Source organism: Embiotoca jacksoni, unplaced genomic scaffold (genome assembly GCF_022577435.1).
Source record: "Embiotoca jacksoni isolate LCO1_2020_lvr unplaced genomic scaffold, fEmbJac1.0.p SCAF_21, whole genome shotgun sequence".
Lineage (NCBI taxonomy): Eukaryota > Metazoa > Chordata > Actinopteri > Embiotocidae > Embiotoca > Embiotoca jacksoni.
Window position 1 is genome coordinate 8,846,202 of NW_027185352.1, and position 19,968 is coordinate 8,866,169.

General features: G+C 42.6%; 1 protein-coding gene across 3 annotated transcripts in view; it reads right to left on the reverse strand.

The window, feature by feature from the left end:
• Positions 1-19,968, reverse strand: part of grm8a (glutamate receptor, metabotropic 8a) — a 211,173-nt gene that overhangs the window by 65,481 nt on the left and 125,724 nt on the right. For all 3 annotated transcript variants that reach the window (XM_069156778.1, XM_069156777.1, XM_069156779.1), the window contains exons 4-5: positions 1,473-1,608; positions 806-960 (exon numbers count right to left, since the gene is read on the reverse strand). In XM_069156778.1, the coding sequence (XP_069012879.1) occupies positions 806-960; positions 1,473-1,608 (291 nt within the window). The remainder of the gene's footprint in view (positions 1-805; positions 961-1,472; positions 1,609-19,968) is intronic.

A 19,968-nucleotide genomic window follows, 5' to 3' on the forward strand; every position in this document is an offset into this window, starting at 1 on the left:
TCTTTAAATGCAACAGTGTGTGTGTGTGTGTGTGTGTGTGTGTGTGTGTGTGTGTGTGTGTGTGTGTGTTTGCGCACGTGTGTGTGTGTTTGCGCACGTGTGTGGGGAATATGCAACATTTCAAACACAATATAAAATACTGGACAACATGCAGCGGATGAACTATTAGGAACATCTTTCATTATAGCGTGACAATAACTAAATTACCTTAAATCAACACATATCTGACTCTACTCTGACAAAAAACGGATCTTTTTAAGCTTCACACAGTATCATATTACCAAGTGTACCTAATAAATTGGTAACTCAGTGTACGCTCTCTTTATTAATCCTCTGCTGGTCCTATCTCACTTACAGCTCGTCTATCTTTTCTGAAGACCCCACAGCGTGCTCCCTCGTGAAGCAGCCGAAGCTGACTTTGGTTCATTTAAACTTCTACTTCTCTTCCTCACTTTCAGTTTATATCTTGGCGCCTTTGGGGACGCTCCAGGGGTCAATTATTTAATATGGAGCTTTGACAGGGAGCAAATGAAGAAATTCTCCACGGCCTAATGGCAGAAACGTGTTGCCCACTGGGATCAAGAGCGAAGGAACATGAGTGTATTTCATTTCAGTTTCTGGTCTTCCCCCACCCATCCGCTTAATTTGATCTATCAGACTCAGAGCACACACAGCTTCAGCTTCCTTTTATCAGACACCAAACCAGGTGCAGGGAGCAAGATGAGAATTATTTTTAGGATTATATTCATTATTGCATGTGTAATGACATCGCAGCATCGTCGCTTATCGTTAAACACACTCTTACCATCCACAGATGCTCGTTTAGGAAGAATCGTGATGGCTCCCTCGGCCACTCTCTCCTGGCCAATCACAGGAGAGATCTTGGACCCCCAGCTGTCTGAACCCACCCACAGGAAGTGACCTGTCTGGTTGTTCTTTTTAGCTGCATCCAGAACGCGTCTGTTTGGGGGAGAAAAGCAGGGAATTAAAAGATTTATGATGCCCTGGAAAGAACAGTAAAATGGAGGGGTTGGGTGTTGGGGTGCTTCAGGCTAGATCTTTTTGATAACTACCTGCCTTTGCAGGGTCCCCTTGAGCAAGACGGTAAGTGTAACATGGTGCAGGAAACAGCATAAATGGTTCTCATCTACCACTCAGTCAGTCTGGTGAGGGCTCAGGTCTGTACTATTATGAGTGAAGGCTAGAGCAATACAGTTTTAACCAACTGACATGCTGAAGAATATTCAAATAAAAAAAAGCTTTTCCTTTATAGCTTTTACTCCTGTCATAATATCAGCAGTACACCATGATTTTAACAAAAACTGGGCATGAAGGTGTTATAGAGTTTCTACTGTCAAATAAGCTTGAAATGGCACAGACAATGTTATGTAAAAAAAGAAAAGAAAAAAAAGAAGCAGAACTGGTAGCAGTTGGAAAAGTGCGCTGCTCTTGTTTGAGTGCACAGCACGCACCGTATGTCGTCCTCATTAGCGAACATGATGACGGCCCTGGCATTGGAGGTCTCCAGCAGGCGTCTGATGATCTTGTCAAACTCCCCTGGCCTGGGCTCCCGTGGGATCTTCAAGGACTGGGCAATACACACACCACCTGGGACAGCAAAAGAGGAAGAGTGGCCAAATGCATCATCTTTTTTTACAGGCACTGATTTGCATTTCTTCCATTCAGCTCACTCGCGGTCACTCTCCATTGATTCAGACCACAGCCATATCATACAACTTGGTTGAAAGCAGTCCAGACCTCTAATGAAGGCTTTTATACTGCCAACAGCCTCACAACTTCAAGACGAAGATGAAAATAAGTGGATATTAAGAACAAAGCTACATATTCATGAATCGTGGAAAGGTTCAAGACAGAAGATAAAATGGTTCTGGCAAAGTGATTTCAGGGAGTGCAAAGTAGTATTTTAAATACAGTTTGTCACGTGAAACATTCAAGGCAAACAACATCATGACAAAAAGACTGAAACAAAGAGTGTGAGAGTTGGATGACAGGAGAAAGTAGAGAACTGTCTACTACTGTTGAGGATGACAGTACGAGATAATGAGTGTGTCACACATACACACACACACACACACACACACACACACACACACCGACATATTTCATACTAATACAGACTTTCTATTTAAGCTCTCTACTGTTAATTAACTCTAGCTTCATACCTATATAATCAATATAATTAGCTCTTCCTTAAGGTCTAAAAGGTGTGTGTGTGTGTAAGATTGTCAGTTATACGTCACCTGTATTACATCCGTAACCAGGGCACAATGTATGACAAACTGCATGTCTCCATGTCTTTTGTGTGTGTGTCTGCACGCTCATTTCTGTCACTTGTCTCTGTACATTTGTGTGTGTGTGTGTGTGTGTGTGTGTGAGAGAGAGAAAGTATGAATGATGTCCCCCTTCTTCCCTGCCTGTTCCAGCCCATTTATTGAACATCTGTACAGTCTGTCGCTTTCACTATATCACAACCCTTAATCACGCACACACACATTCGCTTTTGTACCCATCCAGACACACACACACACACACACACGCACGCACACACACACAAACACAGACACACTAATGTGCATGACTGCTAAAACAAATACTCATTAGCCTCAAACTAACAGCCTCTCAAGGATAATCACTAAAGTGACAAAATCTGCAACACCCCCACCCCCACCCCCCCCACACACACACATGTGCACACGCACACGCACGGTCGATCAGAATACTTTCTCAAGGATGATGACCAACTTGACCTGTACTTTTCTGTACATACACATAAATATCATAATAAAGAGACAAGGCTTACCGTAAACACACACACACACACACACACACACACACACACACACACACGCGCGCGCTGAAGTTTGCATTTCCTCAATGTTGTCCTTGGAGCCGTATAACAGTGATTAAATCATCATTTGTCTTGTAGCCTCCCACCCATCATCAATAACTGTCCCCATGACTCCCCACATAAAGACTACATCACATTTTGTCTGTGCGTTTGTGCAAGTGTTTCTGTACACAAACACAAACACATACAGCTGATTTTAAGTTTCACAGCCGAATTCAACGCTACTTCTGAAACACCGTTGGTGCCATGCAAGCAGTTTGTTAAAAGTGAACATCAGTTATGAGCACGCACCTCCGCCACTCTGCTGAAAGAAGAGCTGCGAGGTCAGGTCAGGAGAAACATCAACAACTTTCTTTTTTCATCACTCGCAGAGGGTCAAATGTTTAAAACATGAAGTAAGTTGTTGAATAAAAAGAGGGGGGAGGATGGAGGAGAGAGATTGAACATCAAAACCCTCGAACGTGACGACGCAGCAGACGGAGGATTTGCTTAATATTATAAAAAGAGAATTTTAAAAGGAATAAATGTTGACAAATATCCTGTAAACAATGACACGTAACTTCCTTTGAATCCAGTGCTGGTGTGCTGCGCGCCGAGGCAGGCGTGCAAGAAACAAAGTTTGGTCAAAAGTTCTGCTTTTAACTACAAGCAGTGGTATTGATTTCAGTGAAGATCTGGGTTAGAAATCGGCATCTCGTGTACTTGACAGTGCGAAAGATTTCTCCAGGCCACATCAAGTACGTATCCTGCTGCCAACTCTTTCACAAGCAAACGCACGGCGGCTGAGGACACCAGATACTTGTTATCACACGAGTAAACGGAACAGGAAACGCCGCTGTGATGTCCTTGGAGTCTAAACTAGTCACAATATTAAGAGAAATCAAAGTGTGCAAAGCTGTCGAATCCATTTAAACTTTCCAGTGAGGCAACTGCTCCGAAGGCTCATAATTTGGCGGACTGTGTAAAAACAAATGAATTGTGTTGTTAATTGTTTAGCGACGTTGCATCACACGCTGGGCACGCTAATGTGAGACCGGTCAGAAATTCCCCTTCATTCGCTGCAGATAAAAGCTGCACTGGGTCACAGGAATAGCCAGTTTGTGACATAATTCAACCAATTGTAGCACGTTCATGTACAACGTGCTAATTGAATTGTGAGCTCTGCATCCGCTGAGCACCAACACACCGGGTTTATCGCTAACAACCTGATTACTGAGTTTTCAACGTGGAATTGAATGTGACTGAATCCTAAATCCTTGCATGTGAGTGTGTCTGCGCGCGTGTGTGTGTGTGTGTGTGTGTGTGTGTGTGTGTGTGTTTGTTCACTTCTGTGTGCAGGTATGAACTTATTGTTGTGACTGTAAATGCCTGTTTTTGTGCATAGGTATATGAGCGCAAGTATGAATGAGTGCATGCAGTTTTCAGAGGAAGGGCATGCAGATTAAGCTGCCTCTTTGTATGCGGGAGTGCTTATTTGCATCTGATTGTTTAAAAAAAGATGCGGGGTGCAAGTTGTGACGATAAATTGGATGTTAAGTGTGTCCAGCATGTCTCCAAATTAAACCCTTATAGCCGGTAATTAACTCCATTCAGTTTTTCAGACTGAATCTGTTCTGTTGCAGGACAGGAAGCACTGCTGTCTCAGCATTTAATTAACAATCTGTTTCCCTCCCACACTCCCCTCTCTCTGCACCATTTCATCTATTACCCAACAGAGACTCGAATGGATTGGAAAAAAAAAAAGAGGACTCACTAATCCTTCTCACAGTGTGTATCTTTTCATTTTCTTTTCACCTTCAGCTCGTCAAACTTTGCAGAGAGTATTTAAACAATGTGAGGGAACCAACTGGAAAACAGTGTGCTGCTGTCTGTACAATGACATGCATGCAACGGACAATTCATGTCTGCCTCTTTTTTTTTTTGTTTGCATCTACATTATCGCTGGATCTCCCCATTTATTTTCTTCTGTTTCTCTTTTCTAATCCTGTTTTCTTCTTTGAGGCTTCACTTCACACGTTTCAAAAGCAGATTTATTAGTATTGTTTGAAGAGATGAATTAAACAGCAGTCATTTGTACGCCATACAACTCACCATACCTTTCGTTGAACCCCTATTCAGCACTGCAAGGACCCACCCCCCCCCCCCACACACACACACACACTCCCTGATACCCTCGTGCATTCTGTAATGTATTTACACTGCCATTATGGCTTGGACACACACAGACGTTAATGTGGCTTCCTGCTAAGCAGGATGAGTAATGACAGTAACTTTAAAGCTAGCTGTTGTAATGCCACTGGCACTGAAGTGTGTGTGTGTGTGTGTGTGTGTGTGTGTGTGTGTGTGTGTGTGTGTGTGTGTGTGTGTGTGTGTGTGTGTGTGTGTGTGTGTGTGTGTGTGTGTGCATGGATTCATGAGCTTACATGCATGTTTCTGTATTAAACATGAACATGTAACGAAATGATAGAAAAGGTACAAAAATGAAGGTGCCTGCCTTAAATGAATCTTCGATTACATCAACTCAGTGTCATCCTCTAAGTACAAGTGTCTTCATACCTCTGACACACACACACACACACACACACACACACACACACACACCTTGTCAGTTGTTACTACTAGCACCACATTTAATATGCTTGGACTAAATATGAGGCTGTGTGTGCCCTACAAATCCACACAACAAGAAATTAATTTCCTTCTCCGGCTTAGTGGGCATTTCTTTGATAAAACCGCCCTCTGCTTTCACCCCCCCCCCCCCCCCCTCTCCACATAAATACCTGCCAGTGAAATGTTACTGTGGGCGAATTCTCACACACATACAATACATAAGCGCACACACGCACGAAGAAATACACTGATTTTGACACTCTTTCTTTCTCTTCAAACCTCATTAGCACACGCTTTAAAATTAAAAGTTGCCCTCTGCTTCTCTCTGCTTTGTTCAAGGCTCGGGGCACTGCAGCATGGGCCTTTGAAGTCACAGATTTGTGTGTATGCATATGTGTGTGTGTGTGTGTGCGTGTGCGTGTGTGTGTGTCTTCTCAGACATGCTTGTGTGAGTTCTGTGCTTGCCAGTGAGCGTTCGTCTTTGCATGCATTTGTGTGAACTCTAGTAACTGTGCTGGCTATTTTATTTCCTCTCTGGTGTGGAGTAAGTGCTGCGGTAAATATTGCATTCTGCATTTTTTTTTTTTTTTTTTTTTGGGGGGGGGGGGGGGGGGGGGGGCGACTTCTCCCCAGGCTCGCTAATGAATCATTGACAACACCCACAAAACCGCTGTCCCAAGAAAATGTACATCCTCCCATTAAAATATGCCTCAAAGGAAGCAGGTCTTAGAGCCTCGAATGGGCTTGAGAATTTAGGATGGCCCGAACCCGACCATAGTAAGCTGCTGCTCAGACTTGAACCAAGCCTCGGGTGGAAAAGCTTTTGTGAGCGAGGAACGGACTTCAGCTCAAAATTGCTTATAATTTGCTGATAATGAAGCACCGATAGGGGCCTGGGGGAAACGGGCAAAGTCGTTTCATTTTACAGAAATTGGATGCACTTTTGGTAAATGTTTGATTAGCAAGGTGTGAAATACACATGGAGGTAAAATTATGAGCACAGAGATCTTAGGTGACATTGAGTTACCATGGTAACTGTTCCAGGTGATGCTCAGAAAAAAAAACACAATAATCCTAAACACTGCAGAAACCCTCCCTCCCTTTGGTGTGCCTTACTGTAGTATTACATACGGTTCAGTTCAACAGTAAACGCTGGAAGGGAAAACTTTAACACAAGTATTCATCAATATTGAAAGTAATACTATTACTCCCACATCCAATTTTCTACAAACATTTAAATGTTCTTTTCCTTTAAATCCTACTATTCTCATACAGAAGTTGTTTATTAACATTTCATAAAGTGTTACACACACTGAAGTGTAGTTATAAGCAGATACAGATGTTAAAACTATATTCTATCAACAGCTATAACTCCTCCTGTGGGCATCCAAAGAGGAAATGAATGACAATAGAGCAAAACGCAGTTGTGATAATACAAACTGCGTTCTAATTGGAGAAGCTGAAAAATCCTGCATGTTATTAAACACTTAAAGTATCCTTCAATGTGTGCACAACTAAATTGAATGTGTTATAAATGCCAAATAGAAAACGGACTCTTTCACAATGTCTTTGCAGTGCTCAGTCTTGGTTTGTTGGTGGTGTAACAAGCCTTGGACATTGATGTATTACTCTCCGTCCTGCCCTGTGTCATATAAACTTTGACCGCTACGAGTCACTGTAATTTATCTTCTCAGTGGAGCAGCGCTGTGCAATAGTTGAATTAAAAAGTCTTTGACTTTCCTTAAGCTTTGTTTTATACGTAGAAGAAAGGTTGTTCTATTTTTTTTTTTTTTCGTTTATGGCACAGAAAGAACAGACAGGGCCGTTTAGCATTGAACTTTGCCAAGCAACTCCCAGAAAAGAGAGAGAGAGAGTGTGTGTGTGTGTGTTGTGTGTGTGTGTGTGTGTGTGTGTGTGTGTGTGTGTGTGTGTGTGTGTGTGTGTGTGTGTGTGTGTGTGTGTGTGTGTGTCGGTATGGGGTGAGGTGGAAGGTCTGTCTTCACCACATGAGTCGAGCGGTCTAGCTGATGTCAGCACTTGCTCAGGTCTGAGGGGAGACAGGTGGACACCTTTTGCATGGAGCGTTGTGAGTGTGTCAGATCTGTGTGCATGACACAAAGAAAAATAACCTGTTTGAATGTTGCACTCTTTTCTATCTGTTAAAACATAACATAGCGCCGGGCTTAAATTGATGATTAATGATATCACTTGGTCATTTTATGTCATAAAAGGTTAATCTTGCGGCCCAAATTTGTACAAGTCTAATACACAATAAGTGTCACACGCCTTAAGATAATAAATAGATGGAAAAGCACGATCCAGACTTTACTCTGTGATACTCAGCGAGTACAAAGAGAGCAAAAACAGCCTCTTATATTGACTGTTTACTACCAGTTCTGCAGTAAAAATTGACAAATGCAACAGGAGAGTGGGTCTGCGAGTCTTCGAGCAGGAAACAAGTCAGTTAATGTCTCCATTGAGTCATCTGACCTTCCGCCACCTGTCACGCATCACCAATACTTCCAATGAATCCGATTAATCCCACCGGCTTTCTGCTGGACGGTGGGAGGCCCGGGGTGGAATCGGGTGAGGCAGGCAAGAGGAAATGGAAGGCGAGGAGCTCAAAAAGGGAAGGGACGGAGCGAAGGATTGAAGGACGATGGGAAGAGGGAAAGATAAGGAGAAAGGAAGATGAGCCAGAAGGCGGGAGGGAGGACGTGGAAAAGGGATGGACAGATGAAAAGAGGTAGAGCGTAAGGTGAGGGAGGAGGGAGATAAGCAAGGGATGATTGGATGTCAGACCACAGATAAAAAGCACAAGGTCAACGTTAAGCTCGGAGATGACGACGAGAGAACATGCCCACTTCTCTGTCTGGTACTTTGTATTCCCACATCTATCTATTTCTCTCTCTCTCTCTCTTCTGAGTGTCAATCTCTCTTTCTTCAACTCCACTGTTGCTAACATTTGCTCTCTTTCCCTCAGAGGAGAATTTTCCTTCATTTCTCTGGCATGTTCTCTCCCCTCCCTCTTTCTCTCCCTCTCTTCTACACACACACTATCTGACAGTAATCAGACATCCAATTACAGCAGCGACCTCAGACGAGGGTTGCGTGCACGCACGTGCGAACATACGTGTGTTTGCTTCTTTGGTGTTTCTTTTTAGTTTTTCTCTTTGAACACGCACACCAATACGGCATCAGATTCCCGCTGATGCCCGCCACTCCCCGGGCCGGGGTGTCCCGCTGTCCTCCAGCCCATGTCTTATCTGGGGATGAAGGAGAGCTCAGCGCCTCGATGTGTAGTTGTGGCGTCGCGCTCTGAACAGTGCAATAGTTGAACGTAACAATGCAACCGAGACATTACTGCGACAACCAAACACAAGGAGTTTAGAAATAAAATGTACATTTGTCATCCAAATTTTCCCTTTCCATGTTCAAAGCGGCAGTGGTGCAGTTTGGTAAACAATGAATTTTCGATGTTGCATACATTTGCATATTATGAGGGTAGATTGAAAACTTCAGAGACCGCTCCTGTCGCGCCTAAATGGTGCGCAGAACTGCGACGTGCATAGATCACAGAGGAGCGTACGCATCCCAAGTTTTGTCACTTCATCAAAATCAAGTTCAAAATCGAGCGCTGTGCACCGTTCACGGGCAACGGGTGCGGTGTCGCAACCTTCTGATCCACGCTCATATTTCAAAAATGTGTGCATTTTTTTAATCTTTGTTTTGATGTCTTGCATTTGTGCACAGGAAAATAAAATGTACAAGTTGAAGGCCTCGTCATAACAGAATATTCTCTCTTCTCTAAGTGTCAAATATAGAGCACCAGTCTTTCACAAATATTATGCAGAATGCAGTTTACTCGAAAGAAAGAGAGCCACACAGCTGTTGCATTTTTTATACGCACTGTGTACAGTACCTAATGGAGCATGCGTTTTCCATCAGCTAAATAATATTGCAGGGAGAATATTTGATCATTTACACGGCTCACACAAACAAACAAACAAACACACCAGACAGTAACTTATTTGATCAATTATCCCCACAATAAAGAGGGATCCACCATCAAAGATTCAACACAAAAAAAAAAGTCACAGACTCACTTGTGCTTGAGTGCACACACACAAATACACACACACACTTTAAGAGTTTATCAATCTTTATCTCTGCCAAATCAACAGAATCAGTCACGGAGCGGTATACAAAGACACGACTGTGAAATGAAAATTGCGCATCAGCATGTTAACGGAGTAATTCGCAAGTGACATTTACAGTGTTAAGCTAAATGCACACACACACACACACCATCGTCCATTAAATATTAAATAGTAACTTCATCGATAAGTCAGCACGGCGCACACACAGCGAGCCAATCAGCCAGCTCATAGAAACTTCAGCCAGTAATTTGTTTCTATTAGAATCTGCCAGGGAACAGAATCTATGGCCGGCATTATGGTTGTTTGAATAGCAATGACCACACAGGCTTATTGCAGCTGATAGCATCTGCGTGGGAAAGCATGACGCCTGAATGGCAATGAAAAGGAAAAGATTGGCTGTCCATGAATGCATAATGGGTTGTGCGTATGCCTGTGTATCTGTGTGTGTTTGTGCATGTTTGTGTGTATGCGTGTGTTGTTTCATGCAACAGGCCCTCACACCTGACACTGATGGGGGCTATTGTGTGCTCCACTAGTGCACTGTGCTACAGTTAGATGGAAACACAATGCGAGGTTTTCAAATACTGTCAATATAGCTGTGTGCAAAAGTTCGGACACCCTGGCAAAATGTGATTGTGGGGTGATTTTGAAGTGACGAGAGGCAAATACAACCCCGGCAGGAAACACACATTGAAGAACAAGAACATTTTTAAATGTCAAATTCAAAAACACAACAAAATAAACCGTAACTGTGGCATGCACAACACTTTTAGGAACTCAGCTGTGACCCGCAAAGCTCAGTGACCAACTTCCCTCTTGCTCGCCAGTTTAACGCTTGTCCGCCCATTCGCTAAATGCCCCACTCTTAATGCTGTCCTCTTTATTCAACCAATTGTGCATGAAACCGCAGGGTTTTCCTGACAAACGCTTTTCATCTTTGGAGCAACACTCCATTAGAAATGTGACAGACATTTACAATCGACATGTCTACTTAACAGAAGCTTACCGCAAAGGAAAAATGGAGCAGGACAGATAGTGTGGGTTTTCACTGCACACCCGATAGACATCCCCTCATGGACCACTCTTTGCTTTAAAATGGTGGAATCAATGTGTTAGCACGTTTTTAGAGGCTGCACCTGCTTAAGAAATGACATTTAACTGATCCAGTTTTATCAACAACATATTCAAATATTAACCTCAACAGAATTCACTGATTTGACAGGGTCTAACTGAGAACAGCCCTGTCTATTTTACAGTAAATATGAAGCACTCTTTGGCCAGGTGCTGTGAATGCACTATTGCTTTGGCCAACAATGTCCCACGCATAGATTTCACCAGATCAATATGTGTTGCACATGAAGTATTCTTCGGGTATTGACCTACACCCTGTTGGCCTAGGTCTCTGCTTCTTGCAGCATTAATGGTCACAGCGCTGACTGCCAACTGCTTAGGCGACAAGGTGAGGGGATGAGGGGGTTGGTGGGGGGGGGGGGGGGGTAAAGCTAAGGCAGTGCTATGTAGACATGCATGAGTCAAAGGGCTTTATTTTCATGACAGAGCATTGAGGGGCTTTGCGCTGGTAAAGTGACATTCTCGACAGACACACAGAGGCTTTACTCTCGTCTGCCAGCGTTTGGTATTTCGGTGACTTGTCCTGAACTTGACTTCACTTTAGTAAGCGGAGAGGTTCAGCGGGGTTGTGATAGTGACGAGAATGCAGCAGAGCGATTTTAGCACTGAGGATTATGGTGATTCGAGGTTTGCGCCGTGTACCTGTCCGCGACCATTTCTCAGACGCGTGGAAAAATGTACAGGGAATGTAATGTATATTTTCAGAATCCGTACACAGTCCCAGCTGCAGCACACTTACATGTACTATTTATACAGCACAAATAATTGTGAGGCTTTCCTAAATATTTCAAAAATCAATTAAAGGGAAAAAAAAAACATTGAGATGCATCATTTTGTTTTTGAGTGGGCCTCAGTTATAAATAACATGGGGAATATGGGAAAAATCACCTGCATTAAGAATTGATGGGACAGCTATTTTTATATTATTTTATTACTTTATTTTAATATTTTTCAAGGTGCCAAGAGAAGTCAATAAACCACCAGGTGATATTATGAATAAAAGTCTTATCTACCAATCACACACTACAGTACATTCAGAATCTACAGTACCACAGAAAAACAAGGACATCAACTTGATGTCGAGGTGCTGGTTGTCATGACGTCCCTGTCTCTCTATCTGTATCATTATTTATTTCATTGCTCTTTTATTCAGTTCTATCACATTGCTTTCTGCTACCCTCCTGCTAGGAAGGTATAAACAGCTTGGTGCATGTCTCTCCTCCATCTCTCTTCAGCTATCCCTCCGTCTTTTTCACCTTTCACCCAGTCTGTATCACGCTGTGACCATTTGCTGCTCAATGATATGCCATTTGATCATACTGTACTGTATGTGTCTGTGAGTGCCCGGTTGCACTGAATCGTGAAGAAGGACAGCAAGAAAAAACTGTTGAGAGACATTGGCATTTACTAAGTACTTAATAAGGTAAGTGTGTCAGACAAAAGGGGACAGAGGACAGCAATATAGTCGGAGTGAGTAACCACACCCAAGAAATGGCCAGTGGATGTCATAAACACAAAGGTATTGATGCAAAAAGAGACACAAGCACACAAACATACTTCCAACTGCTGCCAGTGGAGCGTGTTAGCTGAAGAAAAAGGGGTCAGTGATGATTTTAGAGTTCAGTTAAGAGGAGAGGAGAGGAGAGGAGAGGAGAGGAGAGGAGAGGAGAGGAGAGGAGAGGAGAGGAGAGGAGATTATCCTCATTCTCCAGAGATTAATTCAGGACCTCTTTTCATAATTTGAATAATGTTGTCATGGAAATAAGCATTCCAATTAAACAGTAGTGAAATGTACTCTTCTTATTTGAGGATATTGAGCAAACATTTTTAAAAGGCTCCACCAGCTGGTGGTTCACTTGGACACATGGGGAGACAAAAAAATCTCTGAAAACATTGTTGCAACTGCAGATTTCAAACACATTCCCACCTGCACACAAACACACACACACACTATCACATATCTTATTTAAGAGGAACAGCAGATCAATCTGCTTTTCCTACTGGGTTAGTCTCGAGGACCGTTCTATCTATCCGTCTGTCTGACTGACTCACTGTGTATTAGATAGACATAAACTGTTTGTTCACAAAGAGCAGCTCAGACCAGAGGAACATTAACAGTGTGTGGAGGAATTTGCCGTCGGGGTTGGGAATGGGGAGCAGTGTTCTGTTTGTGTTGTGTCAAATATGATGAGGTGCATTTCGATCGACTGGTCCTTCCAGATGACACGTCAGATTCATTACCATTTGCAACGTGTAGTGATTTAGTCAGAATTAGGTCCAGTTGATGTCGTCTGGTCATTATCTCAGCTAGTCATATCACAAAGTTTCAGTGCACGTCAGTGATAACAATATTCTTGACAATATGGCAAAATGCTGAAAAGTATTCTTTTAATAATTTCATGAATATATAATTACAACAAAATAAGTGTTTTACCCATAACTGTATGACAGTATAATGTGACGATGCATTGCAAATGCATTTGACTTTGCATTAATTGATGAGCTAACCTTTATATATTTTAATAAATTGAATCTGTAATTACTGTGATTTATATTCCTATTAGTACTTAATGTTAATCTTTCACTGTTGAGACTTCTTGGAATGAAATAGTAAATTAATTGACACATTAAGTGACACTTAGCGTACTTTTGTATTTCTACTTTTGTTACTGTGCTAGCTCATTCTTACAGTATGTATAATGTAAGATTAATTTGCAATCATAAATATCGAAAAAAAAAAATTATTTTTTTTTTTAAATCTGTTTAGGTCGATACTGTTTCCACAGTTGTATAAATGATTGCAGTAAAAACTTTGAATGCCAACGGCTGTTTCCAGTCGTGATTTGAGCTGTGTTTAACTTGCGGCATGTCTCTGCACCAGAGTTAGCCGTGTCATGTTCTATACATACTGTACATTTGGAGTACTGGATGTGAGAGAAAGGGGTTAACGTCTTTTCTTTTCCCTCCGTTTCCATTACAAAACATCAAAAGTGATTTATCTCACTGCTGGGTGCCCTTTGACCCTCTAATCCAGGAAGTGCGAGACTGATCTGCCCCTCTGTGGGCCCCCATGCAGCTCAGGGCCAATCAGGTGGCCACATAACACCATTATTTCAGCCATCCCCTCTGCGGGGGCGTCAGCATCCATCCATCGATCCCCCTCCCTTCTTTAATCCCACTCTGTGACTATATTCATCTTTTTTCTCTCTCTCTCTCTCTGTCTGTCTACCCCCTGCCTTTTCATTCGCTCATCCCTCCCTCTCTGCATCACTTGCTCGCTTTCTCCTGCTATCGACTTCACCTGCCCCATTCTCTCTACCTCCGTCTACCAAATATCTCTCCGCTGTCCTCCGTCCATCCTGATCTCACCATCCCTCCTCTCTTTAGAAACTCTCCATCCATCTATTGCTTCCTCAAAGGCCCTAGCGGCCAAGGCTCTATAATGAAATCTCAGAAAGCCTTATTGTGTTGATTAAAGCTGTCAGAAAAGAACTAAGAGAGGAAAAATACAGCCAGCAACAGGGGAAAACAAGGGCTCAATGGTGCGTTTCCAGTGCTCTTGTTTCAGCTATTGTTTTGCCTTCTTTCGTTTTCTGTGTTTTTTCCCTTTCACTCTACCTCTCTTTCATTTTACATATACACCCTGCCTCTCTATTAATCTCTCAACTCTTTCCATCCTCGTTCCCTCAGCCTCTTTCCCTCAATCTATTTCAGTGTAAGCAGCACCTCTCTCAAGGTACGTTTCCCCCCCCCTGACCTTAACTTAATGTAATTCTGTCAAACCACATTTGCCCCTCAAGCTACTCTCCTCGAGCTGTTTCTCATATACCTTACCACTGAATACTATTCAAGTGTTATTGGTCCACAGCTACAGAGCGGCAAGATGGTTCTTTTGCTCTCAAAGAGGTGTTCCTTTGCTTGTTCTGTACTGCAAATATGTGGCTTCCATTGCATTTCATTTACCAGCATTCCATTTTATAGTATACAATAAAAATAATTTAAAGTTGTTTTTTTTTTATCAAATATAACATTTCATTATTTATTTATCATATTTTGTTAACTGCCTTTGAAGCTACGAGGAAAGCAAGGAGTAAGAAAACAACAAAAGCAATGCATTTATTGAGTGAGTAACGAGTTTAAACTGTGATTTAATAATTATAACAAGATGAAATGCGTCAGCTCTGAACTTGACCTGCTTCAGCACAATCGAGCACTTAAGCTTTGCAGTTATAATTTAGAGCAAGATGTCACAACATTGTGGGTAAAACAAGAAAACCTTGACAAAAGGAGGTAAAACAGCACAATCAGCCACCATCAAGTGCTGGTGTGTGTGAGAAAAAAAACAACAGCCTTGATAATGCCCTCTGTAACCAATTTCCTGGGGGAAAACATGCAATAAGTGCACAAGGATATACTTTCTACTATCCGATTATGAAACATCACAGGGTTCGACATAGCCAATGCCCCGGGGCCAGTGACAGTCTGTGCAGATAACCTGTGAGGCGTTTAGGGAACACCAGAAAATTGAAGCAACAGAAAATAGCATGGGGTACACTCTACCTTTCTAACTGCAGGAGTCTCTGCATGAACATCGATCACACACTGCAACATCACAAGTAAATTCTCAAACTTTGGGAAACGCTGACATCTCTCAGCTTTGTCTCAGTTCTTTACTCAATAGTTTATTTATTAGTAAGGTATTCCATACTTGCTGCTGTGCATGCAATATTATCATAAATTCCATTCTTATATCATTAACAACAAAATCTAGAGGGAACATCACTGTTATACATATCCTGTATTATAAATCACCAAAATTATGGAGAGACAGTTTCATTTTTTGGCTGCTGGGTCAGTGAAAATATACAAGGGGCCAGTAAAACTCTGCTGGACAAGGTCGGGGTGCAAAAAACTGAAAGTCAAGCAAATAGCGCCTCATTATTATGGCATTGTATAGATGACAAATAGTAAATGGTGTTAGAAAGGAAAAGAAAAATGGAAACTAAATTAAGAAGTAAGATTGCTGCAGGTTAGACCAAATAGGAGAAGAAAAGCTCACAGCTCAGCTGTACAGTTTCCAAATAAAGACGTCAGCCATCATCAATGGAAACCATTTCAGAAGAACAGGTCTGATACACCGTATGGGTGCACAACACAGAGAAGAATATTGACATGGGAAATAAATTTGTGATTTGCAGCACACACTATGTCAACATGCAGTCTGTAAATCTTGTTACTAAAATATAATAAAAAGATTTAGTATTGACCCAAGAGGTACATTTCCTACAAACTATACTGCACTGAACAAACAGGGAACGCACAAGCTGACGCTGAACACTGAAACGAAGGTAAACACACCGTCACATAAACACACTGCATATATGAACACATGTCTGCGAACACACCAAGTCCCACGCACACAGCGCAGGGAAAGAATCAAACTGTATCATTACTGGGCGGACCTGGAAGGTATTTCCTCCCGAGGCTATCCTTCCATTAACATTACATTAGCAGAGAGACAGGTGTGTGACAGCTCGACCTGACTGCATATCAATTGTTTCTTGTTCAATTATGAAGATGACAGAGAAACCACCGGCGTTCTCGCCGGACATCCACGAGGGGTCCTTTGACGAGACTTTGGAAGCAATCTGCTTGTATGCCCACGACAGATCAGCGAGCAGCCGGTCCAGATGGGCGGAAAAAAAATTAGTCTGAATTTCCACAAGTCGATTATTGAGGACAGCTCACAATCAGTAATTCTGTTGAAATTTAGGCAATGAAGGCTGATTAAATGACCTAAAATGGGAAGCAAAGTGGGATGCCAGAGAACATTTCATTACTTGACTCAACCGAACACTGAAATTTAAGGAGCACACGATTTACATTTACTTTTGTGCCCTCATGACAGCTTTTAAACTTTAACAACACAGAGTTTGAAGCCGCTTCTTCTGTTGCACTGACATGAAGTCACCATGAATGAGACTCTGCAAAAAGACCCAAATGGAGACTTATCCAGAAATGTTCAGCATAACAAACCGCCGGACAGAGATGGATGAATAAAATTTGGGGAATATGTAAAAAGGAAAATATAATCGTCTGCAAGCCGAGGAACGGGTTTAAATTGAATGAAAGTTTCAGCATAATTTTACAAAAGGTACAATGTTCCACATTTTGATCCTTCCCTCATTTACATTCATAACATACTCGGTTGTTACTCTTACGCAGACAGATTTACAAAGAATGCAATAACAGCACAAGCTTCAACTTCCAGAGTGACAACAACAGTTAGCAGGCCAAAACAAGAAACAGAGGAAATGCTTCTCAACAGGGATGTTAAGATGGAGAAGTGGTCAGAAAATAAATAAGACAGAAGCAAGTGAAGGCCGTAACGACTTCCAGTCTCAAAACTACAGGCCTGCATGTTAGACGGTGCTCTATCAAATAAAGTATTGTAAGTGTATTATAATACAATACAAGTATATTTCTACCAGAGTGACAAGTTTAAAACACTGCAACTGTGTTTGAAAAAAAAAGAAGGGCATGAATTGATTTGGTGATAATTAGAGATATGACCTTGATTGATAAACATGTCCTGAGCCGATCTTAAGGAATGGCACTCATATTTTAATCAGTCAGCATCGGCTAATATTAACTGATCAAACTCTGAAGATTTTCTGCTGTATTATGTGTTGAAGACCTGAGCTTATTACCGTTTCTGTGCTACTTACTCATCAAAAAACTACACTATAGGTCCTTTGTGGAGGCAGCTTATTATGACCCATGGCTCCGTTTTCAAGTTCACCTCCATCTAGTGGTCAGACAGACTTGGGTGCAAGAAATCACAGGTTCGTTTCCCGTTTCCAACCACGAGTCAGTACAGTTTAAAAAAATAAATAAAATACTTTTACTGTTGCCGTGATGATGAGGGTTGCATCACCTTAAGGAAGCAGAAACTTTAACGCAAAGTACAGTTCAAGTCCTCATTGTAATTCAAAGCATTACACTTCCCGAACCGAGTGGGTTTTGTGCTGAAACCAAACCAGGGGGGTTCATTTAGGAAACCTTATTTTAGGGTAGGAACAAACAACCTATGTGGCTGCATGGGTTGGAGAACCTGCTGCCTTCATAACAGACTCAGGCCAGTCAGTCTACATATTCAAGCAACAGTCAGGTGCTTATAAAAATAAAGAAACAGCCCGGGTACATGGAGTCCTGGATGATACCAGGTACTGATCAGGTACTGAGGCTTGTAGATTTATGTACCAAAATTGTCATAAGGAGTCTCTGATCCCTACTGGAGTTATGTAACTGAAATTAGCAAATCTTAAAATTTACAAATTCAGAAATGTATGCTTGATAAATCAATTAATTGATTATCAAACTCTGTAACAGCTAAATTATTATCTGCGATCTAATAGTATGTATTGCACTAATCATTTAAAATGAATAAAGATCAGTCTCCAGTAATTACAAGGTTGGAGGTTACACCTGATACAAGAGGGCAGCAGGCTGTACCTCTAAACTCATTACATGCCACTTATTGGACCACAAAATGAATCAATAACTTGATCAGAAAGTCATTTTGAGGGTTATTGGTGGTCGGAGTAAAAGGGCTGTTTATCAGATGCCTGAGGTGCAGGAAAAGACATGACCCAGCCGTTTTTGCAACGACCTGAATCAATGGGAGGATGATCGCGGACGATGTTGGCAACATGAGAGCACGATGAGCAATACGCTCCTCAGCACAAAACAATTGAATGGCAATCTATCTCGGCTACAGCCAGGAGACACACACACAGTCTGTCAGACAGCAGAACATGACAGGTTACACACTCACACACGGAGTCTGATTAACACACCAACGAAAAAATGTCTCTAAAATTTGAAAACATGTCCACCAACTGAAGGACAGTACGTGTCCAAATATGTGTGGTGGCAAGAAGGCTTTACACTCCACCACACAGAGGTCACCGGTTCCTCATATAAAAAACAAAAAAGAGAGAGAGTAATCCTCCCCACTGCGCCTGGTGTCCCCTGGGCAGCTCTTATTCCTTGTAAACAGCTGGACGGCTTCTGGCTAGTAAATAAAGCAAAAGAGAGTAGGTGGAGGAGTGGAAGACAGGTGGAAGAGTGGCAGGAAGGAAGGGGGAGGAAAGAGGGAGGACAGAGATGGGTGAGAGCGGAGGCTTGTAAAAGACATACGATTCATTAGGCATTCACACTGTGTACTGGAGAGCCTCGCAGTAAAAGAGAGAGAGAGGGGATTAGAGGGGTTGAAGGTGTGGGTGGGTGGGTGGGTGGGGTGGGGTGGGGTGGCAGCGAAGAGGAGGCGCCAAGGGGAGGAGGAAGGATGGCAAAATGGATGGAAGGAAAAAGCAAGTGAACAGAGAAGCAAGCAGGGAAAGATGGTGGGAAAGCTGCAAGGAGACTTCGGGCAGAAGACAGAGAGTGAAACAGAACGAGACGGGCTCCAAGACATCAAGCAGGGAGATAGGGGGTGAGAGGGTGGGCTGGCTGGCTGGCGTGTGCTGGAGAGAGAGAGACAGGAGGCAAAGAGAGGATAGATGGAAGCTGTAATGCAGAAGGGAAGAAGGGTGAAAGAGTGAGGCAGCAAAAAGAGAGACAGGCAGCCGGAGTGTTGCGGTGCCATAAAATGCCAGCTGTATGTCACTGCAGTCTCTCCCCTCTCATCACAGCACCGGCTGAGTTATCACTGTGTCTGCTTCCTACACACAGACACAGACAGACACACACACACACACACACACACACACACACACACACGCACACACACACAGGCGCGCGCACACACACACACACACACACACACACACACACACACACACACACACACACACACACACACACACACACACGCGTAAAATGGTCTTCCCAGCTTACAGCATGTTCGCTGATTACTTGGATCTCCTCTCCAGCTCTTTATGAGCTGGAGAGCAACAGTTACATTTACTGCCCACTTGTGGACATGACAGTCAGTATGTCAGTACACGTGTACATATGCATACCAACCAGTCCTGCAGGTTCCTATAAAACAAAGTTGTTTCTATGAATGTTACCCTGCAGCCTTATAAAATCTCCCATCTGGATTGATGGATAGAGGCTGAGATACAGAGAACGGTAGTGTGGCAGAGGGCAACATCAGACATGAAAGCTCTTTTATAGTGTGAAATGAAGGGA